The sequence below is a fragment of the Manacus candei genome, unplaced genomic scaffold (genome assembly GCF_025592945.1).
Source record: "Manacus candei isolate 608988 ecotype Guabito, Panama unplaced genomic scaffold, ASM2559294v1 h1tg000005l, whole genome shotgun sequence".
Classification (NCBI taxonomy): Eukaryota; Metazoa; Chordata; class Aves; order Passeriformes; family Pipridae; genus Manacus; species Manacus candei.
This window is the reverse complement of record NW_026138053.1, coordinates 13,637,663-13,664,310: the sequence shown is the minus strand read 5'-3', so window position 1 is coordinate 13,664,310 and position 26,648 is coordinate 13,637,663. Positions and strand designations below refer to the sequence as shown.

The window sequence follows — 26,648 nt, the reverse complement described above, 5'->3', positions numbered from 1 at the left end:
GTTAATGGCATTCATTTGGAAGTTTTTCAAGCTTACATTAAAAAAAACCAAGTTAACAGTAGATCAAGTTTCATTGTAGGGCTCTGGGGAACAGTTAGGTGGTAGGGCAAAGCAGTTTGGAAAAAGTAGCCAATTACTTGTTATGTGCATTCAAGGAAAAGAAAGCAAAACTGCTCTTTCAGAATCTGCACATTGTGTGGTTAATACTAACAGCCATTTTAGTTCAAAAGCTGTGAGGTTACAAGATTGCCAGTCCTGATTGGAAGTCTAATAGTATCGCAATGCAAAAAGCCTCAAAGCAACAAGAAATATTAAGGGTGGACACTTGTTGTGTGGTCTGTGACCAAAACAAAACTTTGTATATATTGAGCTCAATATGTACAGTTACAGCTTATGTCTCTGGTGAAGCTTGGTCTATTGAAATGACCAAGCTAAGCCCAGAATGAAATCATTTTTATTTCTCAGAAAGACTGGAGCAATGCTTATAATGTAAGATCCAAATATTACCTAGTATTTGTAAATCATGTCCTTACAGTTTGCCAGGACATTCGAGTTTGCTGTTTGTAGTGAAACAGACAAGTTGTTTGGATTAAATTTTTCATGTGTGACATCATGTCTAATCATGAGTCATCTTTATGAAAGTTGCAGCTTTTACTATATTCAACTCTAATTGCAGAACTAAATTTGATTATATTTAGCTGTATCCTTATAGGGCTTAATTTTTCTCCTCCAACACAGCTGACAGTGTTAGGCAAGACTGTTTCTGCAGTACCCAGTGGGAATGTAATGGTGTCACTGTGCATCACCAGGACAGGAAGATGGGCAGTGCTGCAGCATTGGGAAGGGGCACTGCTCTCTCAGTTGACCTAATGTGGTGGTGACGCTGTTAAGTGCACCAAGAGGTCTATCACTTGGTGGATACCATAAGCTGTCTGAGATTGTTTTTCTTTTTCCTGTCGTCAAGGTACAAGAGAAAGAGTACCCTTGATATTTTGAACTTTGAAGGACTCTGTCCTATTTCCAGTACAGTTTGTTACTGATTGGTGCAAAGAACATGGGCTTGTTTGTACTCTAAAGTATTCACAGTCTTAGGTTTTTCATTACTGTTTTGGAGACTCTTCACTGTTATCTTCTTGTTGACCATTCCTGTCATATGTCCTTAATGCAACAAGTACAGTTCAGGTCTGCTCAGGAAACAACTGAGGAACAACGTCCTGAACAACAGTGTGATAAGAGTCCTCATTCCTCTCTGGGCCAAAAGAACAGCATCTTCCATCAGTTAATAAAATTTTGGACCTACTTTCAGTTTAATTTTGATCTTCTCTTACAATTACTACATCATCGCTCCCATTTCATATCAACTAGCTTGCATTCAGCTAGTTTGTGTTCTTCCTCCTCACCCAGGATTTTCCCTCTCCCCTTACCTTGCTCTGGGAGTGGAAAGGTGCTCCACTGAGAGCCATCTGTTTCTGCTCAGTGCACTGCGCAGGTGTTCAGACTGTGATCATGCTGAGCTTGCTTGGTTTGGCTCAGCAGGGCTTCAGCTGCCTGCATTAAGGCATAGGAACAATAGGAATGTGTCCCTAAGGCTTTGACTGCCAAAACTGTACCCTTAGATAAGTGTTTGCTTCAGAAAACTATTTCAGGCTCTTCTGGTTACAAAAACAGGCTTGAAACTGTGAGCAGCAACCCTCAGAATTCATGCCAAACAAGAAGTTACCTGAACTCAAGAATTGCCACAGTAAACTTAGCCGCTGATGGTGCAGGAAGGAGTGACTGTTTCTCAGGTGGATGCCACAGGTTTGCTGCTGTGTTGGTGGGACTCACATACCTCCTCTCAATACTCTATCTTAGTCTCTGCTGGTCATGGTAAGGGCTGAAAGTTTTGGTGCCTCATGACATCCTGCCAGCATGCAGCAGTGGCGCTGGGATAATGCTGCTGAGCAGATGTGGGAGCTCACCTATTTGTTGCAAGGAGTTAACCAGCTCTCAGTATTGACCCATCCCTAATCACATTTAAACATCTCAATAGCTCTCCATAACCATTTTGGATCTCCTTAAGTGCCATATGATTTATGTATTTTTCCTTCCACCATGTTAAGGTTTCTATTTTTCTTTTTTATAAAGAGGTCAAAGAATCAGATTGCAGAATGCCAGGGTACTGATCCACCATTACCTCTCCCAGTTTAGTCCCTGTGGTCCCTCTCCCTCCAAAACTGCATTCTCTGTATTTTCTCTCTAAGGCAATATTTTTGCTGCAAACAGAAGCTAACTTCAGTCTCTTATTAGGGACTCATCAGCCTTCCCACTTTTCATGACCCAATTTTTGAGTAAGTAGGGCAGCTTGGGATGGTAAACCATGAGGGTTACCGGCTGAACAACTTTGTGTGGTCATCATCTGTTGCTAATCCACAATTCCACTCTGCTCACAAGGACAAATGCATTGATTTCCCAAAAGCTTTCTGAAAAAAGAGCACAGAATCACACAGAAAACATGGGAAATGTTGAGGAAGCTCTAGTTGCACCTGTAGACGAGTGCAGTATGCCAAGTAGAAATCAAGGGCTCCAGTTTTCCACAGAGCTGTTTGCCTGTGTTGTGCCATGCCTGTTTCCAATCCGTGGGACTGCCTCTGTCCTAGAAGAGCTTTTCCCTTTGCTGATTCAAGGGTTCTTGTTTCACGTGAATTGTGGGACAAAGGGACATTCTGCTTCTGCTCTAGTAGCAGAGAGGCTCCCTGCCTCTGTGCCAGAGCCTTCAGTAAGTTCCAAAGAATTGAACCTGGAGGGTAAAGAGCAGGTCCAAGGGCTGCAGAGTGCAGATCACGCTTCCTTGGCCCTTGTTTAATACTGCTTGGCTCTGTCTTGTTCATTCTCCTTAAATATATAGCCAAGCCAAAAAACGGGAGTATTGTGAATCATAGAAGATTTCAAATTTGAAAAACCTTTTCTAATGCCCGTGAATTCTATGCTCAAACCAGAAGTCTGTGGCACGCATACCATAGGAGTGTCATAACTATTGTGTCTGTCTCTATGGAAGCCTCAGGCAGGATATTCTTTGACTTTCCAGCTTTTCCTTCAGACTTTCCAAACAATACATTCATTCACAATTTTATTAATGTACTGTATGTAAAATATGAATTAAATTTGTTTCATTGATTGAGCCCTAGTTAGAAAGGCAAGTATTGTTTTAAATGACAACTTCTGGGACTTGCTGCTGATAAAGACCACACTGCTAGAGCCAGGTCAAAGTTTGTGGTTAAAGGATCATGTAACTATCAGTGAAGTCGTAGCTCTTTATTTCTTTTTAATACTAGCTATTTTTTCCTTGTAAAGCATCCTAATAAAGTTCTTAAAGTGTTCTAGGAAGATGTGTTTTGAATAAATAACTAAATAAATATTACAAGTTAATTGTACTAAAAATTCAAAGTTTATTTCTAACAAAGAAGATAACTTCAGGGTATGAGCAGATAATGAACTGGAGCACTCTGAAGTGCTGTTAGTACCACTAACAGCATATTAGGGGAAACTAAGGCATATTGAGCTTAAAGGATGATTGTATTGGAGCTTAGGGCTGTGTTTTCATGTCCTCATAAGGAGGATGGTCTGCTGCCTTTGCTCTGTGAATTCATTGTTTGAGTTTCCACTAAAGCTAAGCTGTCCCAGATTGCTTTATTTAGAGGAAAGGATGAAAAGATTTAAAGCTTGTGTCAGCACATATCCAAAAGACTAGGAAAGTACAATACTACTGAGTTAGGCTGGAGTTTAACTTCTTATCACATAGTTCAAGCTTCGTTTTTTGCCTTGGGCCTAGTTCTCCATAAGTTAAGAAGTTTAAAATGAATGTGGGAGAAAATCCAGCCTTTGGGTATGTATGGTTATAATATAGGGGGAAGCACAAAATACCTTCTTGATAAACATTTTTCAGTATAAAAATATAGATTTGGTGTGTACATGTGGCTTTGCACTTATTTTTATCATGTAATGCACATAGTTTCTCTCAGCACAGTGACTTGTCACATGCTTTATCTTCTTGGAGACAGCTCATGGTTTCATTTTTACAAAATGTCTACTGGTGGCTAAACCTCACAGTGGAATAAATTAACATTAAAATTAAGTAGCATGTCCCAAACAAACCAAAGTTTGTGTTTGGTTACCATCTGGATTTTTTGAATGTCATGTTTTGAAGAGTTATTTCCAGAAGTATGGCGCTGAATGGAAGAACAGTGATGCTTACAGAGTGACAGTACTTTGGAGGAAGCCATCATGACAGGGCATGGGTGCTAAAGGAACTTACTCTTTACTAGTCTGTTGCCTGTGTTGTCATTTTGCTTCTCGAGGTACTTTCCTCATCTATAAATCAGAAAGAACACTAGTGAAGAGTCTTAAATAAAAATTTGGACGTCTTGAAAAAACCTGACAAAAATTCCTCTGTGTGTTTAAGAGAGAGAGAGATAAAAGAATGTATGGTGACTATCTAGTGTGACGTTAGCAGTACATTTGGCATGGACGGGTTTATTTTCAGACTCTGCACGAGTTGTTTCTATATTGACAGGTGAAGAAGTTGCTGGGAAATTATTGCAATTTTAGTAAAGTAAGTCTTGAGTTTATTCTCATAGTGTTAAAAATAAACATACCTTAGTATCATGGCATTTCAGTCCAAAAATACCTGAAATGGGTTAGTGCATGAACTCTGCCTGACCTAAGTAATTGAAAATCATCACTTCAATTACCAGTACATCTAGTCATATTAATCTGATCGTATATTTTTACCTGTCACAAAAATACAACAGTTTGGGAACAGGCATTTTCTGTTCAGGTCTTCCTGGGCTCATTGCTCTAAAGAGTAGCACATGGGTGGTGAGCTCCATTCAGTTCAGCAAGGGGGAATACTTAGCTACTGTGCTAAATTTTTTTTGCCTCAGCAGGGAATAAATGCCAAAATTATACTGTAAAGGGGGAGTGGGAGAGGAAGTTGAAGGACATCTTCACTGGTGACTAGACTGGTTAGATTACAACAGATCACAATTTTACATAAATTAGGCAACACCTGTAGAAATGCTTTTGCCTGTGATCTTGTTGCAGGTCAGTCTTGGAGGAAAACATTACCAGACTTCTCCCACCACCCTACTTTTAAGTTTTCATACAGCAAAATAATTTCCTTCCTTCCCATCAAGTCATCATTTCTCTCCTTCCCTAAAGCCGGTTTATTGCGAACATGTCTTGGCAGAAAACCAGGAGTTTTATGAAACTTCACAGAAAGAGGGTTTTATAGGTGCTACTCAGCAAGTAATTTTTTTTCTTTAGATTTGGTAGCTTTCTCAATTGCTTTTATAGCCTAGGAATGTCTTTACTCAGCAAGCTAAAATAGTGAGAATTAAATCAATGAAAGAAAGGACCCAATCCTTTGTGATTTCCTGGCAGAAATCACTGTTAGAATAGATCCAAAAAACCCTTAAATGTCTACATATGTGATTTTATATAATATATGATTTAAGAAGTAATGCTTCAGCTTTTTCTCTGAGTTAGTTATTCAGGCAATTGAATGAGTAAGAGTTATGGATGAGAAAGCACTTATGCAAGCAAATTAGCTTACTCACAAGAACTTCTTTAATAGGACTGAATGTGTGTGTTAAGTTAGCAAAATGGAGAAAGCAAGAGCAGTAACGATAAATAGAAAACCAGATCACATGGTCTTGGCATGAGATTTGAAGATAAAGTCTTTATAGAAGACTAAGTGTTAAAATGAAGATTTTAATTATTAGTAATTTCTGTATTTTTAAGAATTAAAAAGCCGTGTTCTTATTACTTCAGCCAATAGCTGGTTTATTCCTTTCACTTCATGAAAATATGGTTCACATATTTTGGGTCACTGCCACCAAACCACAGGCTGTTCTATGGTTTGTACTAGATTTGGATGACTGACAAAACTCACTGAAAAACAAGTGCTATTTGTTTTCCTGTGCCTAGTATTTAACGGGAAATCAGGAGGCTAAATTTCCAATCACCGGTTAAACAGACCCAGATGTGAACAGAACGCTCTGCTAGGAGAAGAGTGAGGAAGGATAGGAAATACATGACTAGTGATAAATTTGGTATAAATAGTGACCTTTCACTATTCCACGTAAACCCAGTAGATTTTCAGCGTTGTGTAAAGTGTGAAGAGGAATTTAAAAGGACGTTTACGTTTCTGTAGAATCATGGGGTTATTTTTTATAAATCTTCATCGTTCTACTCAGGAGCTGGAAATAATCCTGTAGTTGCCCTTTTCCACTTGGAAAAGTTCATATGCTCCTCTCCCCTCCTCACACCATTTCCCTGCCTTTTGAAAAAATGTGAAAATTATCACAATGTGTCTAATTAAAAGCAGTGTTTAGTAAATGTAGCTCTTACTGTGCTTTTTGCAATAGTAATTTTCCCTGTAGACTCTGTCTCCTGGTCTGATTCAACTACTGCAAAATACTACTTTTCTAAAGTCTGTATAACTGGGTTTGCTCCCAGAAATATTAGGGGACCTCAGGCTATGTATAGTAGTGGTTCTTACATTCTTGGAAGAAGAGGGGAGGAATTCTGTCAGCAGTAGGGATGGCAAAAAATGACAGAGTGGTAAATACATGCTTGAAAGCAGTGCATTGCCTGCATTCGGTAAAAGGAGTTTAAGATTATACAATAACCCCAGTAAGGCATCTTTAAATATCTGGGGGGGTGGGGTTTTTTTTCATTTAAAGCTTGCTTCAGGCAGCTGTTACAGAAGAGAAGGGATATTTCTGGCTTAGGAAGCAAGATACAGTATGTGAAATGAATATGCAGTGTATGGTAAAAAATTTCTATATGTGTGATATCCCAAAATAGTGAAATTTTACAATGTATAGGTATCCTGTGCTTTCACTGTAATCACTTCGGTTTGGGCAGAAATATTTCAAAAATACCAACTTGCCAGTAAATTTCAGAGAAAACAAGGCAGGTTCATGTGATGTCTTAGTTTCTCCTTTCTTGAGACTTTAAAGTCCTGCGCTTTTTTCAGAGCCTGGTTTGCCAAGTTCCTACTTGATCCCATGTAATCTAAGACAGGTTCTGTTGCTTGGTGTTTCAGCTTTGAGAGTGGGCTGTCTTCATTGGTCATCACTGCCAACAAACCTTTGTGTTAGGAGTGTGGATAGGCCAGATCTGGATGATGCTGCACCTTGTATCTCCTGCTGGTCTTTCTCATTGCTGCCTCTGACTGATCCTGAGTGTTCCTCCTTCTGGTCCTTCTAGGAGCCCAGGCCCATCACTTTCAGAACCAAGATGGCTGGTAGTCAGGAAGACTTGGGCTTTAAGTTAATCTAGGCTTCAAGAGTAAGGGAAGAAAGAATATTCTGGAATTTAGTGGTTGAGATCCCAAACCCATCTTGCAACAGGCTGAAGGGCCTGGAACAGGCATCTGTGGTAGTCTTCTATATGGTCATGGCTCCTTCCCTTCTTTGCTTGCTTCAGTAAACAGGAGGTTTAACCAGTGGAAGTTTACAAAAGCAGGCAGTGGATTTTGGCAGACTACTGGTGTTAGTGACATGGAGATAGTAAATCACAACAGGTTGTGTCACTGACTCATTGATTCCAGTGGAAACTGTAGCTGCAGTTGCATAGATAGGCTTTAATTCTCATTTCACTCCTTCCACTACATGGGCTCTAACTTGAAACAGAATCCCTTCTGCTACCTTATTTTGCTCCTGTCACATGAGTGTTATGTTGAATCTATTAATATGTTGTTAGATTAATGTAAGATGGCTGGACAGTTACCTGTGTGCAATTAATAATCCCCTAAACTTTGGGAACAGATTTCCCCTTTACATGGATTTTTTTGTTTGTATGTTTCTTTATCATTCTAGTAACTGTCCCTTGGGGGTTTTGAAAGTTACACTTGAGTTGACACAATTTCAGCTTTGATAGAAAATCCCAGGATCTTATTTCTAGATCCATAAAGATGTGCAAGAGCCTGATCTCAGATGGTTCTGCTCTTATCCTGAGAAAACGATGAGCAGCCTTAATTATAAAAGGATCTTAGGTACCTGGCAAACTGAGCATCTCCTAGGAAGTAGAACTAAAATCTAAAATGTAATTGAGATGATGCTTCTTTTATGTGTTTGTTTTCAAAAAAATGAAATCTGGAAGTGCAATTTTGTAATTACTGTATGTGGTCTTGAGAACACTAAACTGGACATGAGAAATTTTACTACTGCCTGAAAGCATCACACCTCTGTGGCTGGTAAGGACTATGCAAAGCTGATAGAGGATTCACAAATGTTACATGGCATTTCAAAAGCAGCATGTTTCTTAGTCCCTTATCAGAGAGAATTTTTCTCTTGATGATTATAGTATGTGTATGTGGATTTATGACCAACAGAAGATACATTTTTACCTTTTGGAATACCTGATATTTCATCCATGACGTTACTTTTCCTCTGTAAGGGGAGCAAAGCACATCAAAGTACAGTATCAAAAACCACCGGCTGAGTCTGATCCCCATGTGGGCTTCTCTGAAAGTTGGTTCAAGTTTTTTAATTTTATTCTGAGCAGATTTACTCCTCTCCTATGTGTTCCACCACAGGTCTGATATTGTATAGCTCAGATAAAAATATGAAGGATGCTACTTTTTTCTGCCACTATATTTGCCTATATCTTGGCTTTAGGGGTGGATTAGTTGCTTAGTTGTGCTGGGGGGCCCTTGGTGAGTAGTGGTGTAGCTGTTGCTGTGAGGGGAGGGATTGGTTCATGCTGTGTGGCTGTGGACACTTAACTTTGTGTTCTGGGTCTTCTCCCAGAGCTGCCTACCTCTCTCTCAAGGCTTAAATTATGGACTTGCTTCCTACTTGGGAGTTCTGAATTATAACTATGTTAAATACTTAAAATGTCATAAAACAAACAAAGTAAATATTCCGCCTGGAACAGATTCAAATAAAAAAAGGCAATAAACATTTAAAAGGAAAGAAGGAAATAGGTAAAATAAGAAACAGAATGTGCTATTTTTGTGAGTGCAATATTCACGCTCACCAGTGTACATAGTTGAGATGGCTCAGGTTTGGTTCTAAGAGTTGTTCCCTCTGATGAATAGTAATTGGAAAGTTTTCTTAGGGGACATATAAAGGCTTTATTTCCCCCCCACCTCCTTCAGCATGAGGGGTATGTGTTTCCTTGCCTTGGTACGGTGCAAAGAAAATTTCAGTTCCTATTTTCCCCAGTCGCAGCAGGGCAGTAGTGTATGTAACCAAACGTGTTCCTGAACACATTTTGTTCTTTGGTGGAATACTCAGGTTTTGGTAGCAAGTTTTCAAAATACTGTGCTTGATCCTCATTCCCTCTGATTGCAGAAGACCCCTTTGAACCGTGGTCCTTGCTGTGGTTAGTGGCTGTGGCCAGTATCTTTTGGTCTTGCAAACGGATTTTCCATGTCCAGTTTGGAAGTTTCCTCATTTAGCCTCAGAAATGTCACAGGGTGTGTGGTGAACTCAGCAGCAGAAGATGTTTCTGGTGCAGTCACTTTTCATGTCCTCACAAGTGGAAGAAATAGAGCTGGGGCACTTTTTCCACTCAGCAAACTCAGAAAGTAACCACTACAGGAGATAAAGGGAGGAGATAAAAGTGTCTGTGGCAGCAGTTTCTTAATCACCAAGTCAAGCTGTATAATTAGTACTCCGATAAAAATTAATATATTCCCAAATATTTAAAACATTATTTGGTTTTAATGCTCTGGGTTATGCTAAGCATGTTCAAGTTGCTTTTAATTTGTTCTGAAGAGTAAGTAGTTAATGTTCAAGGCAGGTGTTGAAACAGTGATGCTTGCCTTTTTTGGAAGGGTCTGTTGAATTCTTTCCAAAAAAAATAACGTGTTTGGCTCACTTAACCTTGCCTTAGGTCTGTGTAGTAAAAATCCCAACATTGGCAGGCACAGCAGAACGCTGCAGTCCTTTCTGAAACCTGGTTAGCGGAACCAGCATTTCAAGCAGACTTTAGTATGTGATTAAAAAAATAAATTATGATAAGCTTCATGTTTATTTAAAGATGTTTACTATGTGATCACTTAGTGAGGATGCTTATGCCAGACTTCTTAGTTGCTCTGCTTTCTGTCTGTCAGTTCCTCCCTCACAGGACTTGGTAACTTTGGTAGGATCTGTCCCTCAGGAAGACATTTGTCATGCTGCAGGATGATGAAAAAGGTTTTCAAGTTTTAATTAGTAATAAATGCAAACCCAAGTGTTTTCTGAGGAGGAAAGCTTTTTTGTTAGCAAACATTTAACTATCTCAAATGAAAAATACAGTGAAAATGCATTATTGCAAGGTAATGCATTTCTTTGGTCATTATTTAGAAGGAATAATATTTTCTCTTATGCTGTCCTCAAATGTCTTAAAAGATACCCTAATGCTGCTTTACCCTTATGCTGACCATAAAAAATACCAGAAACATTGTGTAATTGAAAACTAACTACTATACTATATTGGATAAACTGTAGTATTTTTGAGGTAGTTAAGGAGGCTTGTTTCTGTGGGTGGAATGCCAACATCTATTCAATATTCCTCCAAATAATCACCAGTTAAGTCCTTAAATCCTGCAATTTTCATGCATGGGAGATTTTTCTAGTTAGGCTAAAGCTCTACAAAAATATCCCACATGTCTCTGATATAAAAGACAGCGTTGCTAAGAGGTGCTCTGTATGCGATTTGGCATGACCTGGCTTATGCTGTGTCAGTGTCATCCTCTGAGACTGTATGCTTTTAATTTACACAGAATTCAATGTGTTAGGAGCACTGTAGAGATGTCCCATAAAATCAATCTTGCAGCTTCTAAGTGGTGAAAGTACAGTGAATGCTATTTACTAAATACATTTTAGAGATAAATGTGTTGCTCTCTTTCCCTAGTATTGTAGTTTTGGGGGCAGTGGATGTACTCTAATGGTAGAATTTGCTGTCTTATTTGAGAAGTATGAGAGTATTGAAAGAATGTGGTGTAGTCTGTGTTACACTGAGTAAAGACTTCTTTTTCATTTGAAGGAAGTGTTTTATGGTAGTCATATCAAAAACAACAAATAAGGAAGATTATTCAGAATCAAAACAGATTTTAGTTTAAACTTTGAAAATTATTGTGGCAAGAGGTTTCCTAAGTTGTTTTTTGTGACAGGTGTGGTCAAATTGAACTCTGAATTACCTGGGCTTTCTCTTAGAGGAGAATATGTGATATGTGCATAATAAATACTAGCTGGAAGCACAGGGAAGAACTTAGAAATTCATTCCATATGCCAAAAGATGTAATTTATGTGTCTACTTTGACAAATATTTTTGTCGGTGCTAAACAAATTGGTATGTATCACCCTGAAATAGTGCTGGGAACAATAGCTCCAGGGGAGGTAATAGTTGGTTGCCGTTGGGTAATTTCTGTAATTGGAACCTGACTTCAGATAATTTCTGTAAAATAATTAGTTTTATAAAAGACTTAAGAGATACTTATGACCCTTACCTGTTGTAATGTGTAAATAGTACTCTGGTCAGAAATTGTTATGATGTATTTTTCCCTCTTCCAGTCATCAGTAGTTTTGGATAAAAAAAAATACACTTTTGTTCCACCAAAGAAATCTGAGTTAATAGAAAGATGGGAAAAGTGAATGGGGAGGAGAACAACAGAGTGACTCTGACTTCTTCCTGAGGTGCTCTGAGGACAACAGAAGAAAATATAATGGTACTGCTTTCATGAAGCCTTGTCTGCTGCAGTGGTCTGGAAGTAGGGGCTGTGTGTTATATCTGAACAAGCTACAGGGCATACATCCAAAGCGATCTTCAGTCATGCTTTCACACCTCAAAGCTTATTCATCTTGCTGTGCTTTCGCTCAAGTACATATTATTCTTGACTTGATGGTTTTAGATCTTAGTGAAAGTGTTCATTGAAGGACCAGTCTGGATAGAGCATGTAGGCCCCAGTCTGTCAGCACCTTGAAGGAAGAGACAGTAAAGTATATGGATGGGTGATGGCTCCTGAGGTTGGGCAGATGAAGGAATGCTGCTGTTTCACCATTTGCTGTAGGGACCTCTTGAGAGCTGACAAATGTCTTGGAAGTGTTGGGACAGGCGAGTCAAAAGGTTGCTGTTGGGATGATGTTGCATTGTAGTAAATCTGGAATGATTTGTTTATCTCTCAAGACCATCACAAGTTGAAGCAGGTCCCAATCTGAAAGAGAGTCTGACCCTCTGCTGCCTTCTGTTCTTGAATGATGCTATTACCACTTCAGTGAAGTTGTGTTTGAAAGTCTTAGGCTTTCCTGTAGAACCTGTTACACTTCTACTTACTGTTTTTCCATTTTGACTGTTTTAAATGACATTTTAGCTTTAAATGACATTTAGTCAAGATCTCAGTTAATGTAACCTATTTTTAAGAATTTTTCTGAAGATGTATAACTCATCTGTGTTATGTATTAGACTAAAATATTTCCTTACTTCCTGTAAATAAAGCAACAGTAAACATTTTCCCTTTTTTTTAGCCTTTCTCTTTCCTTACCCTGTGTTTATGGGCTAGCCTTTATGTGTCACTGATCTTGGACTCATGTTCTGTCTGATTTGGGAGTTACTTTAGTAGCTCCCAGTTTAATGAGCTTCATATTCTTATCTGCCTTCATTTCCTCAGATCATCATCTTATTCTCTCCTGCTTAGTTTTCCTATTGTCTTCCAGCCCTCTCTTTGCCCCCACAGTTTATCTCCCCTTGCAACACTGTGGTTCCACTTCTGCAACAGTATGATTTTGGAGAGTGGCTCAGGGCCCTCTGTTAGTCTGCCATGTGCACCCTACCCAGGGTCATGGGCACTTCATTTTGCAAGAACAGCTCAGAAAAAGGAATCGTTATGCAAATGTTAAAACGTTTGACATTTAGGCAATAAACCATAATCACCCTACAGTTTGAGTGGGACAGATTACATTGCTTAAACTTGCTACTTGTCTGGGTGGTTAAATGTACTCCATTAAAAATATGTTTTTATTCCCATCAGGTGTCTTTAGGTTCCGTTGTTCAGTTTGAGAAGGGAAATTTCTCCTTGTCAGCAGAAACAGAAGAAAAGTTTTTTCCTGAGAAGAATGAACATCTGCTACAGTGGGCCCAGAAGGAATATGGAGCAGTAACATCTTTCACTGAACTTAAAATATCAAGAAACATCTATATTAAAGTAGGAGAAGGTAAACCAAAACAAAACCAACAAAATTGATAGATACTTATGGATATTGTGTTGCCATAGTATTATTTAACTGTTTTTTGTATTTTAATCTTTAAACATACCTCTCATTTTCCAAGAGATGTGATAAGAAAGGGGAAGGCAGAGAGATAAGAGCAAGTCTAAAGACAAGACCTTGGATTTAGGCAACTTTTACTGGATTCTGATGCCATAATTTTATGCTCGTAACTGTGGATGCAATTGCTCATAATCTTAAAAGAGTCAAAACTTAGCCTTTTAAATGGAATCAGCTATTCACGGTGATTGGGTGCATTCATCTGAAGAACTGGAGACCTTGACGTAGGGGGTAATTTCCAAAAATACCTGAGTTATGGTTTTTTTCAATATCTGCTTGTATAAGGATCCAGGCTACTTTGGGCAAAGAATTACTGCTTTCCTCACCAAAATAAGTTGCCTCAGTCTATCCTTGTGTGTTTTCATCCCAAGGAGAAAGATTTCCTGTCCCTGTGAGCCACATGCCAGATTCGTCAGGTGGCCTAATGCAGGTGGGAGAGGACTCCAGCTCCTCAGGGTCTTTACAGGCCCATATTAGGGTAGGGTTCAGGCTGTAGCTCTGCAGCTGAGCAGTACTGGAAAATATAACAATATGAGCCTCTGCAGCAATATTTCTATAGAAAGTCCTGCGTAGCTGAACTAGTTGGCTAAGAAAAAAAACAACCAAAAACCCTCTGTGGAGAAAACATTCTTTCCTAACCACCTGTATCTGATCATTTGATTTCCTGACATATGAGGCTTGCCCCCCAAATCAGAACATGCCTGTGTTGGTTTTTTCCAAATCCTACCAAATTTGTAGAGGATTCCCCTGTGTGATTTTTTTTTTTTGTTCTACTTGGCACCAGTCTTGGATTTTAATGCCAGAAAATCATTCAGAAATATATTTATTAGCTTATTAAAGTGCTCTTGGAACATATACATGGGAGTGGTGGTCTCTGCGTTGCAGAGATGAATATTGAATTAGATATGTCAAAAAAAAAACAGATAAAATTTTGTTTGTTGATTTTTGCATCCAGTCAAACCAGGCAGCTAAAGAGGAGAGTTTTGTATCATCTTTAGAATGTGTTAAAACACAATTTAATTAGGAGTAAGTACACAAAATGGAACTTGGCAGGCAACCAAAATAGACAGTTTCTGTGAAGGCTCCTACAAACTAGCTCAGCTGTAACCGTATTGGCTTTTGATTTAAATTCTTGGCAGAAGAATGAAAGTGCCATGTATGTGTGTGGGGTTATGCATGTGTTCAGGGGTGGGGAGAGGGTCAGTTCTTGAACTGCAGCAGTCATGCAAGGAGTTCTAAGGAAACCACGTGGGACATAGTCCTGCTCTGCTTCTCTGCAGACTGAACAATAGAATTACTGGATTTCACAAACCACAACATACAGTGATGTACATTTTGGGCTTTTCATGTAAAATTTATACTCCTCAAGCAATTTTAGTTAGGTACCTTTAGCTGCCAGTCTGTGCATCACTGCTAGTATTACTCCTAATATATAGGTGGTCATATGAAGTAGTTCCTTGCTATGTGACTGATACAGAATTTAATTGCAGTATCCATATAATTGTCTACATTTCAGATTCACTCAAGGTAGACAAATCTGAAACTGGAAGATGTAACATTTTAAAAGTGGAGGCTGTAGCTGAATACAGTGAACAGAAAATGCAAACCAGAGGACTAAAAGATCTGAAGAAGGATGATTTTTTCATAGAATAAAGCTGCTTCTGATGCCATGGGTCTCTGAAGTCACTTTTGAAGCTGCAAATGAAAGGCAGCTGAGAGCACTAGCAAACTGGGTCAGGGCCAAATGCATCTGAATCCTGTTGATTCTAAAGAGTGGTCGATAAATACTGCAGGGATGGTGACCACAGCAAGAACTTTGAGGGGCCAGAATGGGGGTGTGGAGGAAGGGGGCACAAGAAGTGAGGTTCTTGTTGTTGCCTTGATTTGTGTAGTGAAGGAGATGACAAAGTGACTACCATGGTAATCACTGTCAGATTCTAGAAAGGAGGACTGTTCATGATGAAAGTGGTCTTAGTACGTGTTTTTCAGCAGAAGGCAGTTTAAATCCTCATGCCTCAGTAAGATACAATTGAACAAGTCAGGAAGGCTTATCAGTTAGCTAAATGTTACCTAACTCACCCAGTATTACCAGTGTAAATCCAAGGCAAATGCTAGCCTGGAGGGAGGCTAATATCATCACATTTCTTAGCTAATAAGAAAAAATGTTAGTCAACCATAAGAATAACTAAACTAGAAAATGTACAGTCCATTTACAGATGGTAACACTGTGCTTCTGTCCTGGCAGAAGATGAAGCTTCAGTCATGAATCTGAATTTATAGCCAGTACATACCAGTGCACATATCCTGCGTGCCATGCTTGTGTGGTTTAATGGTTGTAGGTGATTACATTGTGCCTGGCTTTAGCTGTATGTCCTGCTGTGGGATGAGTACTGACGAGAGTTTCCATAATCCCTACAGAGACCTCTGTAGTCCCTTCCCTGATCCTATGTCTCCCCTGCCATTAAATGTCCGTCAAGGTTTTGATCTCTGTGCTAAGGGCTGGCAGACTCCAAAATGCGCATGAATAAGCCCTGCCATCAGAGTGCCCAAGGAAAATTGCAAATGCCTTGCTTATCCCCTGCTCAGACTTTGAAAGGCAAGCTCTGCTTGGATGGGATTTTTATTGCTCAATACAACTGCTGCTGCCCAGGGTGCCTGTCTTGGAGAGTGACACTAGACCTCCTCATGATGTTAAGCTTGGATATTAAACTTTTAGCCGAGAACCTGTGGATGACACCTAATTCATGCAGAATAGAGCAGGCGATGTCTGTCCTCATCTGTCAAATGGAGGTGCTGCCCACAGAAACTACAGATCTCAGTGTGCAGTCCTCTGTCTCCATCCAGGCAGTCTGGCCCGCGCCAAAGGAGAAGGTGGCTGCTGGACACTTGTGCACACAGCTCCACCACGTGCCTTCTGCACAGAGGGGCCCCTCGGCACCTGGACCTGCTGGCTGAAGACCCTCTGCTGAGGGTGTTGCTGCCAAAACTCATGTCTCTTTCCATACTGGGAGTCTGTGGAGATTAGAGAGGCACAGGGTCCGTAAATTGACTGTTTGTTGACTGGTTTGGTAATGTTTTTAATTGATTGCAGACACCTGCAGTGCCTTTCCAAAGTGAGTAGACAGCCCTGAAACTAACAAAGAAAAGAAGGGTAGTGAGCAAAGAAAGATGAAATGGATCCCCTTTTCTCTTTGGTTCCAGCCCAGATTTTGGTAACTGGTAGGGATGAGAGTAAATACGTTTTGGTGTGTGTGTCAAGTAGCCATTGATAGAGTTAAAATTTGCTGCAGAGGAAAAGCGTGCTATCGAGTGGAGGCCCAGGCTGAGAAGCCTCTGTACTTCTGGCGGCAAGAGTAGCAGTTCTGGAGAGCTCCAGAGACACTTACTGGAAGTGCCAGGAGCAAGAACTGATTTCTTTGCAATGGCAAATGATAGCACGTGTGGTAACTATCCACAAAATGCTCAGAGGCTGTTATTTTATGGCCTGAATTGTGTTGCACAGCAGCTAAGAAGGAAATAGCTAGTATCTCTGTGTCTGTGTGTTTATGTGAATATATATATATATATAAATTCAAGCTCAGCATAAGCCGTTTGGGATCATTTTCCATTCTGTGCTTTTGTGGGAGGAGCTGGCAGAACTGCAACTGTGTTCAAGGCTAATCTGGCAGGGCACATACCAGATGTTAGAGGAGTGCTTTGCTTGGGCAGTATGAATAGTTACAGCCTTATACAGCTTTCCTAGATTCTGTAGGGAAGACAGCACAGTTAATTTCAAAGGCTACTTTATGTAAGATCAGGAGAAGAAACTCCTCTAATTTTTTCTGCAGAGGCCAGGGCCATAGGAGTCTCTGGTCTCTCTGCAAAGTTGTGCAGCACAAACAAATGCGCTTCAGAGGTGACATTTCAGTGGTCAGTTAGGAAGCACTTGGTCTTAGCTAAGTTGTTAAGAGTTTGTCCACAGTTTTGTGTGCACAGTGCATGCTTTTGGTTTACTTCTTTTTTTTAATCTTGCTACTGACCTTAATAGGAAAAGTCTTTCTTATAAAGCAATGGTCCAAAAGCCAGCCATTTGGAATTATATTCTTACAGAACCTTGTGCCTTTGAACGTGATACTTAGTCCTTCTGTGTATTATAACAATTCATATGTGAAGCTATCTCAGAAATGCAAAGTATTCCTGATTTTCAGTGGAAATACCGTTTCTTATGGTATAGCAACGTAAGCTGTGCATGAGAACTTCATACCAAGTGACTATTTTTTATAGTTTGCATTTTGCACTAGTTAATGCTCATGATCAGTTAGGCAGTTAAAACCGAAAGAGAGTGAATATCTATGCTAGAATTTCATCATTTCAGTTGCGGATATTATGATCAGACCTCCTTAATATCAACAACTGGTTTCATCCTTTTCTTGCTGTATTCAGTTTTCCACACACAAGAGAACTGCAGTATTTCTAGAGAGCACTGACTCTGACTACACAATGTATAGGGAAATAGATTGAGTAAGGAAATGGAAAGTACTTTCTGTGGTATTTTAAATATGGTAAGTTTATAATAGCAGGAATAAAACACTTTCCAGAGGAAGAAGGAATTGATCACAAAAGGTTTCTGAGTAAATTGCAAAAGAAAGAAATATTTTTTAAAGACACAAGGAACAAATTAAATGTATTTTATTCATTTTGAAAAATGCTCACATATTTTCCTTCAATATTGTTTTCAAATTTCTCTTTGTAGGAATTTTCTTTCATTAAATGTTTGAATCCATGAATAGAAGCTGTTCAGTTTAGAAGTATATATTTTATGTCAGAAATGTGATGTTACTGCAACAGTGATCTCCCTTTCAATATGATGTTGATTTGTTGTGCTTACAGTAGATAAAAGATATACCTTTCAGCAGTATAGTGCCACACTGAAGTAGACGCAGTATATATATATATATATATCTAAGCTGATAGCTATGTTTAAAGGTACACATGCCTTTTTTTTCTTCCCTCTCCAGATCAAGTTTTTCCTCCCTCGTGCAACATTAAAAAGAATTTTCTCTCTTTAAATTACCTTGCGGGATACCTACAACCAAAGCCAGCAGAGGGGTGCCTTATGTCTAACTTAGTCCAAGAAAGAGAAGTTCATATCATTGAACTAAGCACTCCAAATTCCAATCCTAACAGGTAAAATATCATCTAAATAAACTAAAAATGTTTGTAATCATAACTAAAGGTTTCACCTGTCTATTTAAAAATCAACTGAAAGTAGCCATTTTATACTTACAAGAAAAGCTCGGACTTTAGTACTTCGCCTTAAATAGAAATTAGTTCTTCAGTATGTAAAGATTTTGGATTCTGCTTCATAATCACAGGATCTTTCTGGACAAGACTACAAAGCACAGTTTCTATGGACTATATCCCGCCCCCCTTCTTGCTCAATCAATTGAATTTTTCCAAGACTAAGGTGAATAAGGGAATATCAGTAAGGGCATCATCTGACAGATAGGGTTTAAGGTTAGACTACTGTATGAGGAGGTGAGAGAGAGGTTGAAAGTAATCTTGACCTGTCATTGGTTGGAATGACTAGCAAGAAAGCCTAGGACGGTGGCTTCCAAACAGTGGTCCAGAGGTTGCAAATGACCTGTGGCCTATGGTAATTGTTCCACAGTTGGTCTGAAGATCCATGACAGTATTTTCTGTCAAGTTTCCAGTTGAGTTTAAGGGATAGTTTGATAATTGCAAAAAATGTTGAGAGTTGACAGTGGTCCACTGACCAAAAAAGTTTATAACTAGTGGTTAGGAAAAATAACTCTGTACACATTATGAGGATTATCTGAATTGTCAAAGGTACCTTTGGGAGGTAGGACATTTAAAACATTCATCTTTTGCTCGTCTTTCCTAGATCTCAGTGGGAGAACATTAATGGGGTTTGCTTCAGATAGTCATACTTGAAAAAGCTTGTCCTAAGTGCTGAGTATGGTTACTAGAACAGAAATCTGCTGTGAAACGTAGATGGTTACAATTTCATCAGAGATAAGATAGCATTAAAATCCTGTCTGCTTACTGCTGACACTGGATATCCAGCACTGTCCAGTTGTGCTCCTCATGCAGTTACACATGAGCATGTCCTATCCCTAATCACACAGAGAAAATCACACAGACAGATGGGATGGGAGGAGGGGTCTTTGTAAAAAAGGATAATTATCTCATTACAAGATGTTGAATCCAGAGCCTGACAATATTCTTGGCTAGCAACCTGGGGAGAATAAAAAAGTGCTGAGATGTAGTGGAAGGAGAGTAGGTAACCCCAAATGATTTGCTTCTGTGTGGTGTGAGTTGCAGGCCCATCCTGAACAGAACTGATCTTTAGCATCAGCCATCATTCTACATCCCATGTAGTGCTATGCAATGACAGCCTGGATTCCAAGCCCACTGGGCTTTTGGCTTTGGCTGATAGTACAATAGGAGTTTGGTTTTCAGATAACAGTGAAAATGTTTAAGTATTTTGTTATTCAAAATAAAAGAAATTATACGTTACTTTGTTTTTAGTTTTATGTGTTATCCATAGCTATCTTTACAAAGTTTAAATCCTCAAAGAAACATACGGAAGCCAATCTGAGTGTGTGTAAAACTCCAGGAGGTGAAACAAAGGCCCCAAAATACAACTAAGTCTCAGTGCAGAATATTAGTTGAAACCTGTTGCTTGGGGATGAGCATGTTCTTGTGATGTGTGGCCCCATAAGATGGTCTAGAAGTTTACGTTTTTCTGTTGAATTGATATTTTGCATGACAAGGTGTTATTGATGGGTACAAACCCATTTGCTCTGTCCATTTGCTTATTTTACTGAGATCTTGAAAATCTGTATAGTGTTCATCTATTTTCCAGCAAGTAGTGGGCTGGACATCTGGGTTTTTTTCTGTTTCGAGTAAGTATATATCCAGAAGGATTGGAAAGTGAATACACTGCTTAATTCCTCAACACACACAAGATCCTAAGTAAAGTAATTTCCACAATTTAACTGCCTAAGCAGAGACATCCTTCAATACAGTATTTGTGGTTTGATTTGGATTTTTTGTGTGTGTGTTTGTGTTAAGCTGCTTAATTTGTCTTTTTGCCTTTTTTAAGGTATTATTTTGAGTTTTAATACAGTTGTAGCCAGAGGAAACTGAAACAGCTATATTTACACGCTGTCAGAGGAAAATAAGAAAAAAATGTTTATTTTATAAAGCAACCTACTAGTCATATAACTTACCTGCTCTAAATAATAGCTGAAATGAATAGCACACACTTTGTAAATAAGAGACAACAATATTATTTGTCTAAAAAGTACTTGTTTCTGTTGTTATGCAAAATCACTTAAGCGTATATGGAATAACAATCTGTTTTGCACATGTTGTGTTGCCTGGGATAATATCCAGCATTTTAATCAGCTGGCCAGACAGTGGAAGCATGATGGATTGGAAGAAGGTTGATAGCTGAAAATTTCTGGCATTCTGTTCTAACTTTCTATTTTCCACATCCAGTGCTCTCCAGGTGGATATAATCGTTGACATTAAACCATCTCAACCAGGCGCCAGACTTGTCAGAGATGTCGTACTTATCCTCAAGTGTAGAAAGTCTGTCAACTGGGTTATCAAGTCTCATGATGTCCAGGGAAAGCTGGAAGTGATTGTAAGTTAAGGCACCTTTATTTTTTGAGAGATATAATACTGCAACAATATAGAATCCATTTAAATGTGATATATATAATTGCTTTTTTTTAATTATTAATGCATGCCAGGGAGTAAATGCAGAAACTATTTTGTCTCATTAGTTTTTAATATATGGGCTATTAGACCAACACATGGCAGAAGCCAGGTGGTTAGTGCAAGGATTTAGCGTCTGTGTCTTTTCAACTTCTGTTGAAGTACCCTAAACACAAAGTTGGATCTTCATCTCCCTTTTTACTGTTACTTTAGTGAGTGGATCTACAGGTTCATCTCAGAAGTTGGAACAATGCCTCTGAGTGCAGAATGGATAATACTGAATATGTGGCACACACCCACAACCCTTAGAAGTGGAAACAGTTTTACTTCTCCTGCTTGTGGTTGTAGTTGTGTCTACCCCTCTTCCCTGCCAGTACTTCTGCCCCAGTAAATGTTTGGTCAAATTGACCTCTTCTCTCCTCAAACTGCAAATAATAAGTTTTTTAAAAGTTAAAACCAGGATCTCTAAAACTAAACTTCTAAAATTACTGGGGATGCTGGTTAACATTGATTTTTGGTACGGGCTTTGTAGCTCAGCACCATTTCTACTAAGAAAATGTGTTTTCCCTTGGTCTGAAATAAATAAACATAATTGGACTGATCATGCAGCCAATAAATGTGTGGCCTATTTCTGTCTTAAGTGATCAGTTAAGAGCACATTGTACAGTCGAGCTGAATGTTTGCTCAGGACCACCTAGTGGCCTCCTGATTAGCAGTTTTGCAGTAATTCAGTTACGTTTTCAAACTTCAGCTCTCTATTTATGGGAGTTTTACTTTGCTGGGTAGCGTTCTGCTTTTGATGTGCGTAAGGGTTGTTTTGACAGGATAAAAAGGCTGATTGATCTAAATCTCCCAAGAGGACAGATTGGTAGACAGGATTTCATGCTATGTTTTGAGAGTGAAGGAAATAAAAGAAAACAAATTTTGGTGTTGCTCAGAAAATTGAATGGAAAAATGATCTAGGGTGGATGATGAAATTCCCTCTTCATCCCTAACACGTATTTGTCTTACAGACAGGAAAGGGTGTTCTGGTCATTCTGTAGGTCCTAAATAATCAGTCTTTAAAGAGAAAGGTCAAGGTTAGGTGCTGAGGATTACCACTCTTGTAAGCAGAAGGGCAAAAAACAATGCTTGACTTTAAAGTTTCATTCTAGTTATTACGTAAAATTTACCACTGTATATTTGGGCCCATATCAGTCTACTTTCACAGGATAGAGAATTGTGCTTTAGTTCCCTCTCTGCTTGGAGATAGCTCAAGTACCATATTTCACCTCCATGAGGCTATCACTTTATGGATGATCAATTTTCATGGAGAGGATTTCTACAGAATTTTAAAATTCTATTGTGTGTAAAATGCTGTACTTGAATATAGAAAAGTATTATTTTTAAATTTCTTCTTTATTAATTATTAATTGTAAATATATATATAAATTATAAATAATATAATTATAAAAGTATAATTATAAATTCCTTCTGTAATGAGTGGCAGAAGGTAACACTTTATTTAGATTAACAAAAAGAAAAAGTAATACACAAAATATATATGGAAAATTCAGTATATAAAAGACTATTTATGTTGGGATTTGTGAGTAACTGTTTACTTTACTGCTTTATGTATATAGATGTTTCATTTTCTGAATATGTGTTTGTTCTCCTTTATTTAGAGAGGGTGTGGGAGGGGACCAAACTCCCCCATGACATTAAAAAGTCTGCATATCCAGCATTTAGGATCTCTTCATATCTCTATTAAGCTGAAGACCTTTCCAAGCCCAAATTTAGACAATGCATAAAAACATTACTAAGCAATTAGGTAATGTTTCACAATGTTCTTTTTATTAGTTGAAGCAGTTCCACGCACTTCAATTTTCCTAACTTCTTGCCGTCAGTACGAATCAGAATTGTCTTGAGGGGATTGGCAGACTGAGAGGGAAAGGTTAGTGCTAAGCTGCCTCAGACCCAGGACTGTGAGTTATTGAGGTCTAAGTTCACAGACAAAAAATGAAGAAGACATTGTAGCTCATACAGCTCATCTCCCAGATTGCTGTGTTTCTTGAAACTCTGGAAGAGGGTGTATACAAACACCAGTAAAATGGGAGTCATTTAGGTAAATGATACTGCACATCATGTATGTGCAGTGCTTTCCTCCCAGGCTGTGTTTAACTCCAGCGTGCAGTCTGTCCTTACAGCAGCCCCTCTGCAGTGCTTGTCTGGTTATGTGCCTGTAGGCTGCTGTTCACACTGCTTTCTTTGGTTTTGGTGTCCTTTTGCAAAGCTGGGAATTGCACAGTGAAGTTGCAGAAAGAATATAAGTGTGTTGAGGGGCAAAGAGTGAGAGAAGTGAAATGCACAGAACCCTGTGAGGGTTTCAAAAGCTTGGAGGGACTGTTCTTTATGTGAGAGCAACTGCCCACCACTTTCAGAAATGGTCTCTCTTCTGAGTAGGTTAGTGGGGGCTCTGATTGCCTGCTTTCAAACACTGTGTGTAAAGGTGTTGGCAGGGCAGGCAAGTGAAGGTCTATTCCTGCAAGCCCTTGTTCTCAGGTTTTGTTTCACTAAGGTGATGCAGGATTGAACATTTACAGGCTCAGTGTGGAGTGGAGTGGTATAAACAAGCCCTGGAAGTGCTTGGGTGCCAGCTAGGACAGTAAACTTCTGGGATAATATTTTTTCAGCTGTCTCCTTCTGACAAAAAAGTAAAGGAAAGCTGAGAGGCAGATGCAGCAAAGTTGGGGTAGCATAATAATTCCAACCAGTCAAAGCTGTGGTAATATGACATTGTGTGATCAGTCGTGTCCAGATTTGCATCTATTGAAGATCAAAGATCAGTTGATCCAAAACTGATTAAGGCACTAAAATTAGGATACCTATTGCTCCATTTTTGTTTCTTACCTTCAGTGGCCTTTGTTGGTCATTGATAACAGTATCCTCAGACCACACACTGTACCTAAAATTATTTTCATTGTGGAGCTGCAAATGTTTAAAAGCTGCAGAACTGGGTCTCTAGGAAGAAATGAGGGAGGGAGCTGAAAGTATACTCTGCCATACCATGAGGACTCTCTACATGCTTTATTCACTTCTTTGTTCTAAAGTTGTTTCTGATGTCAGGTGAAGTGCAGCCAAGCTCTGTGACCTGTGTAGCATGTCCATACAACCACTATCTAAAAGAGATCTCAACAGTCAGTCTTTTGATGTTCTAGAGTGAAAAAGATTTAAGATTTGAGGAAAACTAATGGGGATGAAAAAAAATGCAACCTATATGATGGAGAAGATAATTGAGCATGGAAATTAAAGTGTTTATGGAACATTCCGTGGTATCAGCTGCATTAGAAAGTGCAATTCAATCACATTGCAAAAATCATTGAAAAGTGGGTCATCAATGCCTTTCCTGCAGCATCTATGTGCAACTTGTGATTGTTACAGTGATAATAGTAGTGTTGTGAGTGTAAAAATAAATATATATGTATTTAGCTTTGTGTGAATACATGTTAAAGATGCCAAGTACTTAAATGCAAGTTTAAGTGTAATACCAGTTAATATTTTCTAACTGCCCCTCTAACAGTGAGAGATACTTGTTCTATTCCTTTGACTTACCCATTTGGACAAGAAAATTTGAAAGTTAGCAAAACATTTACCGGAAAATGGAAACTAGCTGACAGTGTGACTCATCTGTATTCCAGTGCCAACTTTTTTGAGGCATTATTTGTAATTATTAATAATTTAAAAAAATGAAACATGCAAGTGCATTTATGAGTTTACTGTATCAATTTATTTGTGTAAAACTTGTATTGTTAATTAAATCTTAAAATTTTTCGTATGCAGAAAGTATATGTTATTTGAGTAGTCTGAGCATGCATAAATGTGCATGCTCTCACTTACTGCTCTATTAAGCATTTAATTCAATCCTGTTTAACATAATCAAAAATTTACAGGAGGCATGCAGCGTTTCTAGGGTGCTTATTCAGACACAGCCTGTCCTTGGTGCCAGCTGACTTTAAAGCATGAGCTGGTATCAGCTCTACTTCATGAGCATGCTGTTTTGCCTTTTTCGGTAATGCTTATTTGAACAAAGGTTTTCCCTTATGCAGCTGAAGTAATGCTCTCATCAAAGAAATGAAGGAGACATTTAAAAAATCAGTTGGCATCTTGAGTTCACCTCACCTCGGAAGTAATTTCAACTGAGTTTTGAAGAAAGTATTGCATTATACACATTACTGTAAATATGTCTTTGTCTCATTTCGGGATTAACAGTTTTTAACTACCTTGATTTACTGTACTCCAGCCAGAAGCTGGGAGGAAGGGGGATTCTTTTTTTCCATGTATGCAACAGTTATGTACCTACAGTGGCAGGGTTTGGTTTATTTCCCAGGTGCCCTCAGTTTGTTGTTATATAATAGAGTAAAACAGATTAAAAAAACAGGTTCAATCAGTATCACTACTCCATTTTAAGTATCCATAAATCATAAATCACCAACTAAGTTTGTCTTTATTTGCAGACATCAAATAGTATTGGGTTTGGAAAGGAAACAGAGAGATCCATGACTATGAGTAAATCAGTAATACCTGATATTCCCTCATCGCATGAGAGTTTGATCAAGTGGGCTTATGAGCATAACTATAGTCCAGTTACTTCCTACACAAAAGCCCCTGTTGCTAACAGATTTCATCTGCAACTTGAAGATACAGGTAAGCTTAAAAATGGATTTTTAGCATATAGAAAAAATACATCTTGTATTTCCAGGAATACAATTACTTAAAAGATGTTTTCTCAGTTTTGAAGCTTTGGTTTTGGGCATTGCACAGCTTTTACTTTCATCATCAAGAACGCCAGTAATGTCTGTGAATGATGGCTTTTTGATTAGAAAAGTCCAGGCAAGTTATTTTCTGAAATGTTGGTGGAATTAGATGTTTATAGTTTATCCAACACACAAGACTTTATATCTGACCATGCTCAGTGTTCACTGAAATGAACTTGAGCAACCAGATATCTTGTTAGTTTATAAATCCAGCTTTGATTTTTTTTTTAGTGTTGTTTTTTTCCCCAAAAGTATGAGCATAGTGTTTTCTTGAGACAATTAAATAAACATTTAAATTGTTGACAGACATGATAATAAATACAACCACTAAAAAGAAAAAGTTATTTGGCCAAAGTTGTTGCTGATGTAAAGATATCTGGGTCCATTGAAGCTAGCAGAGTTGCATCTGTTTTTCTCACTAGTTCTGAGTTTCAACCACTTTAACCATTTTGATAAACCTTATGTTCACATAATTTTATCAGTTGCACTCTGATGGGTTACAGATAATTATCTGCCTGAGGCAGATGTTGAGATTCCTGTCCTGAGCAGTCACATATATAAGCCAGGAGATAGTTTTCTCATTTACTCACTGTAAAGTTAACTCTCATTTAGCTTCACTCTGGTTATGTAAGTAGTTTCACAACAATAGAGTGAATGAATTTGTGATGAGTTGAGTAATAAAAGAATTTAACCCAATGATTTGCACTTAGACTATTTCAGCAGCACTAAAATAATATATTTATGAATGTGATGTTTCTTTTACCTCTGTGGTTCTTTTGCATATAATAGGTCTACTCCTCAAAGTTTAATTTCAGCTCTTAATGATGGA

At 38.5% G+C, this 26,648-nt stretch overlaps 1 protein-coding gene across 5 annotated transcripts in view; it reads left to right on the top strand.

The window, feature by feature from the left end:
* Positions 1 to 26,648, top strand: part of TGFBR3 (transforming growth factor beta receptor 3) — a 116,189-nt gene that overhangs the window by 65,824 nt on the left and 23,717 nt on the right. For all 5 annotated transcript variants that reach the window (XM_051802562.1, XM_051802581.1, XM_051802592.1 and 2 more), the window contains 4 exons: positions 13,004 to 13,187; positions 18,296 to 18,464; positions 20,805 to 20,952; positions 25,520 to 25,709. In XM_051802562.1, the coding sequence (XP_051658522.1) occupies positions 13,004 to 13,187; positions 18,296 to 18,464; positions 20,805 to 20,952; positions 25,520 to 25,709 (691 nt within the window). The remainder of the gene's footprint in view (positions 1 to 13,003; positions 13,188 to 18,295; positions 18,465 to 20,804; positions 20,953 to 25,519; positions 25,710 to 26,648) is intronic.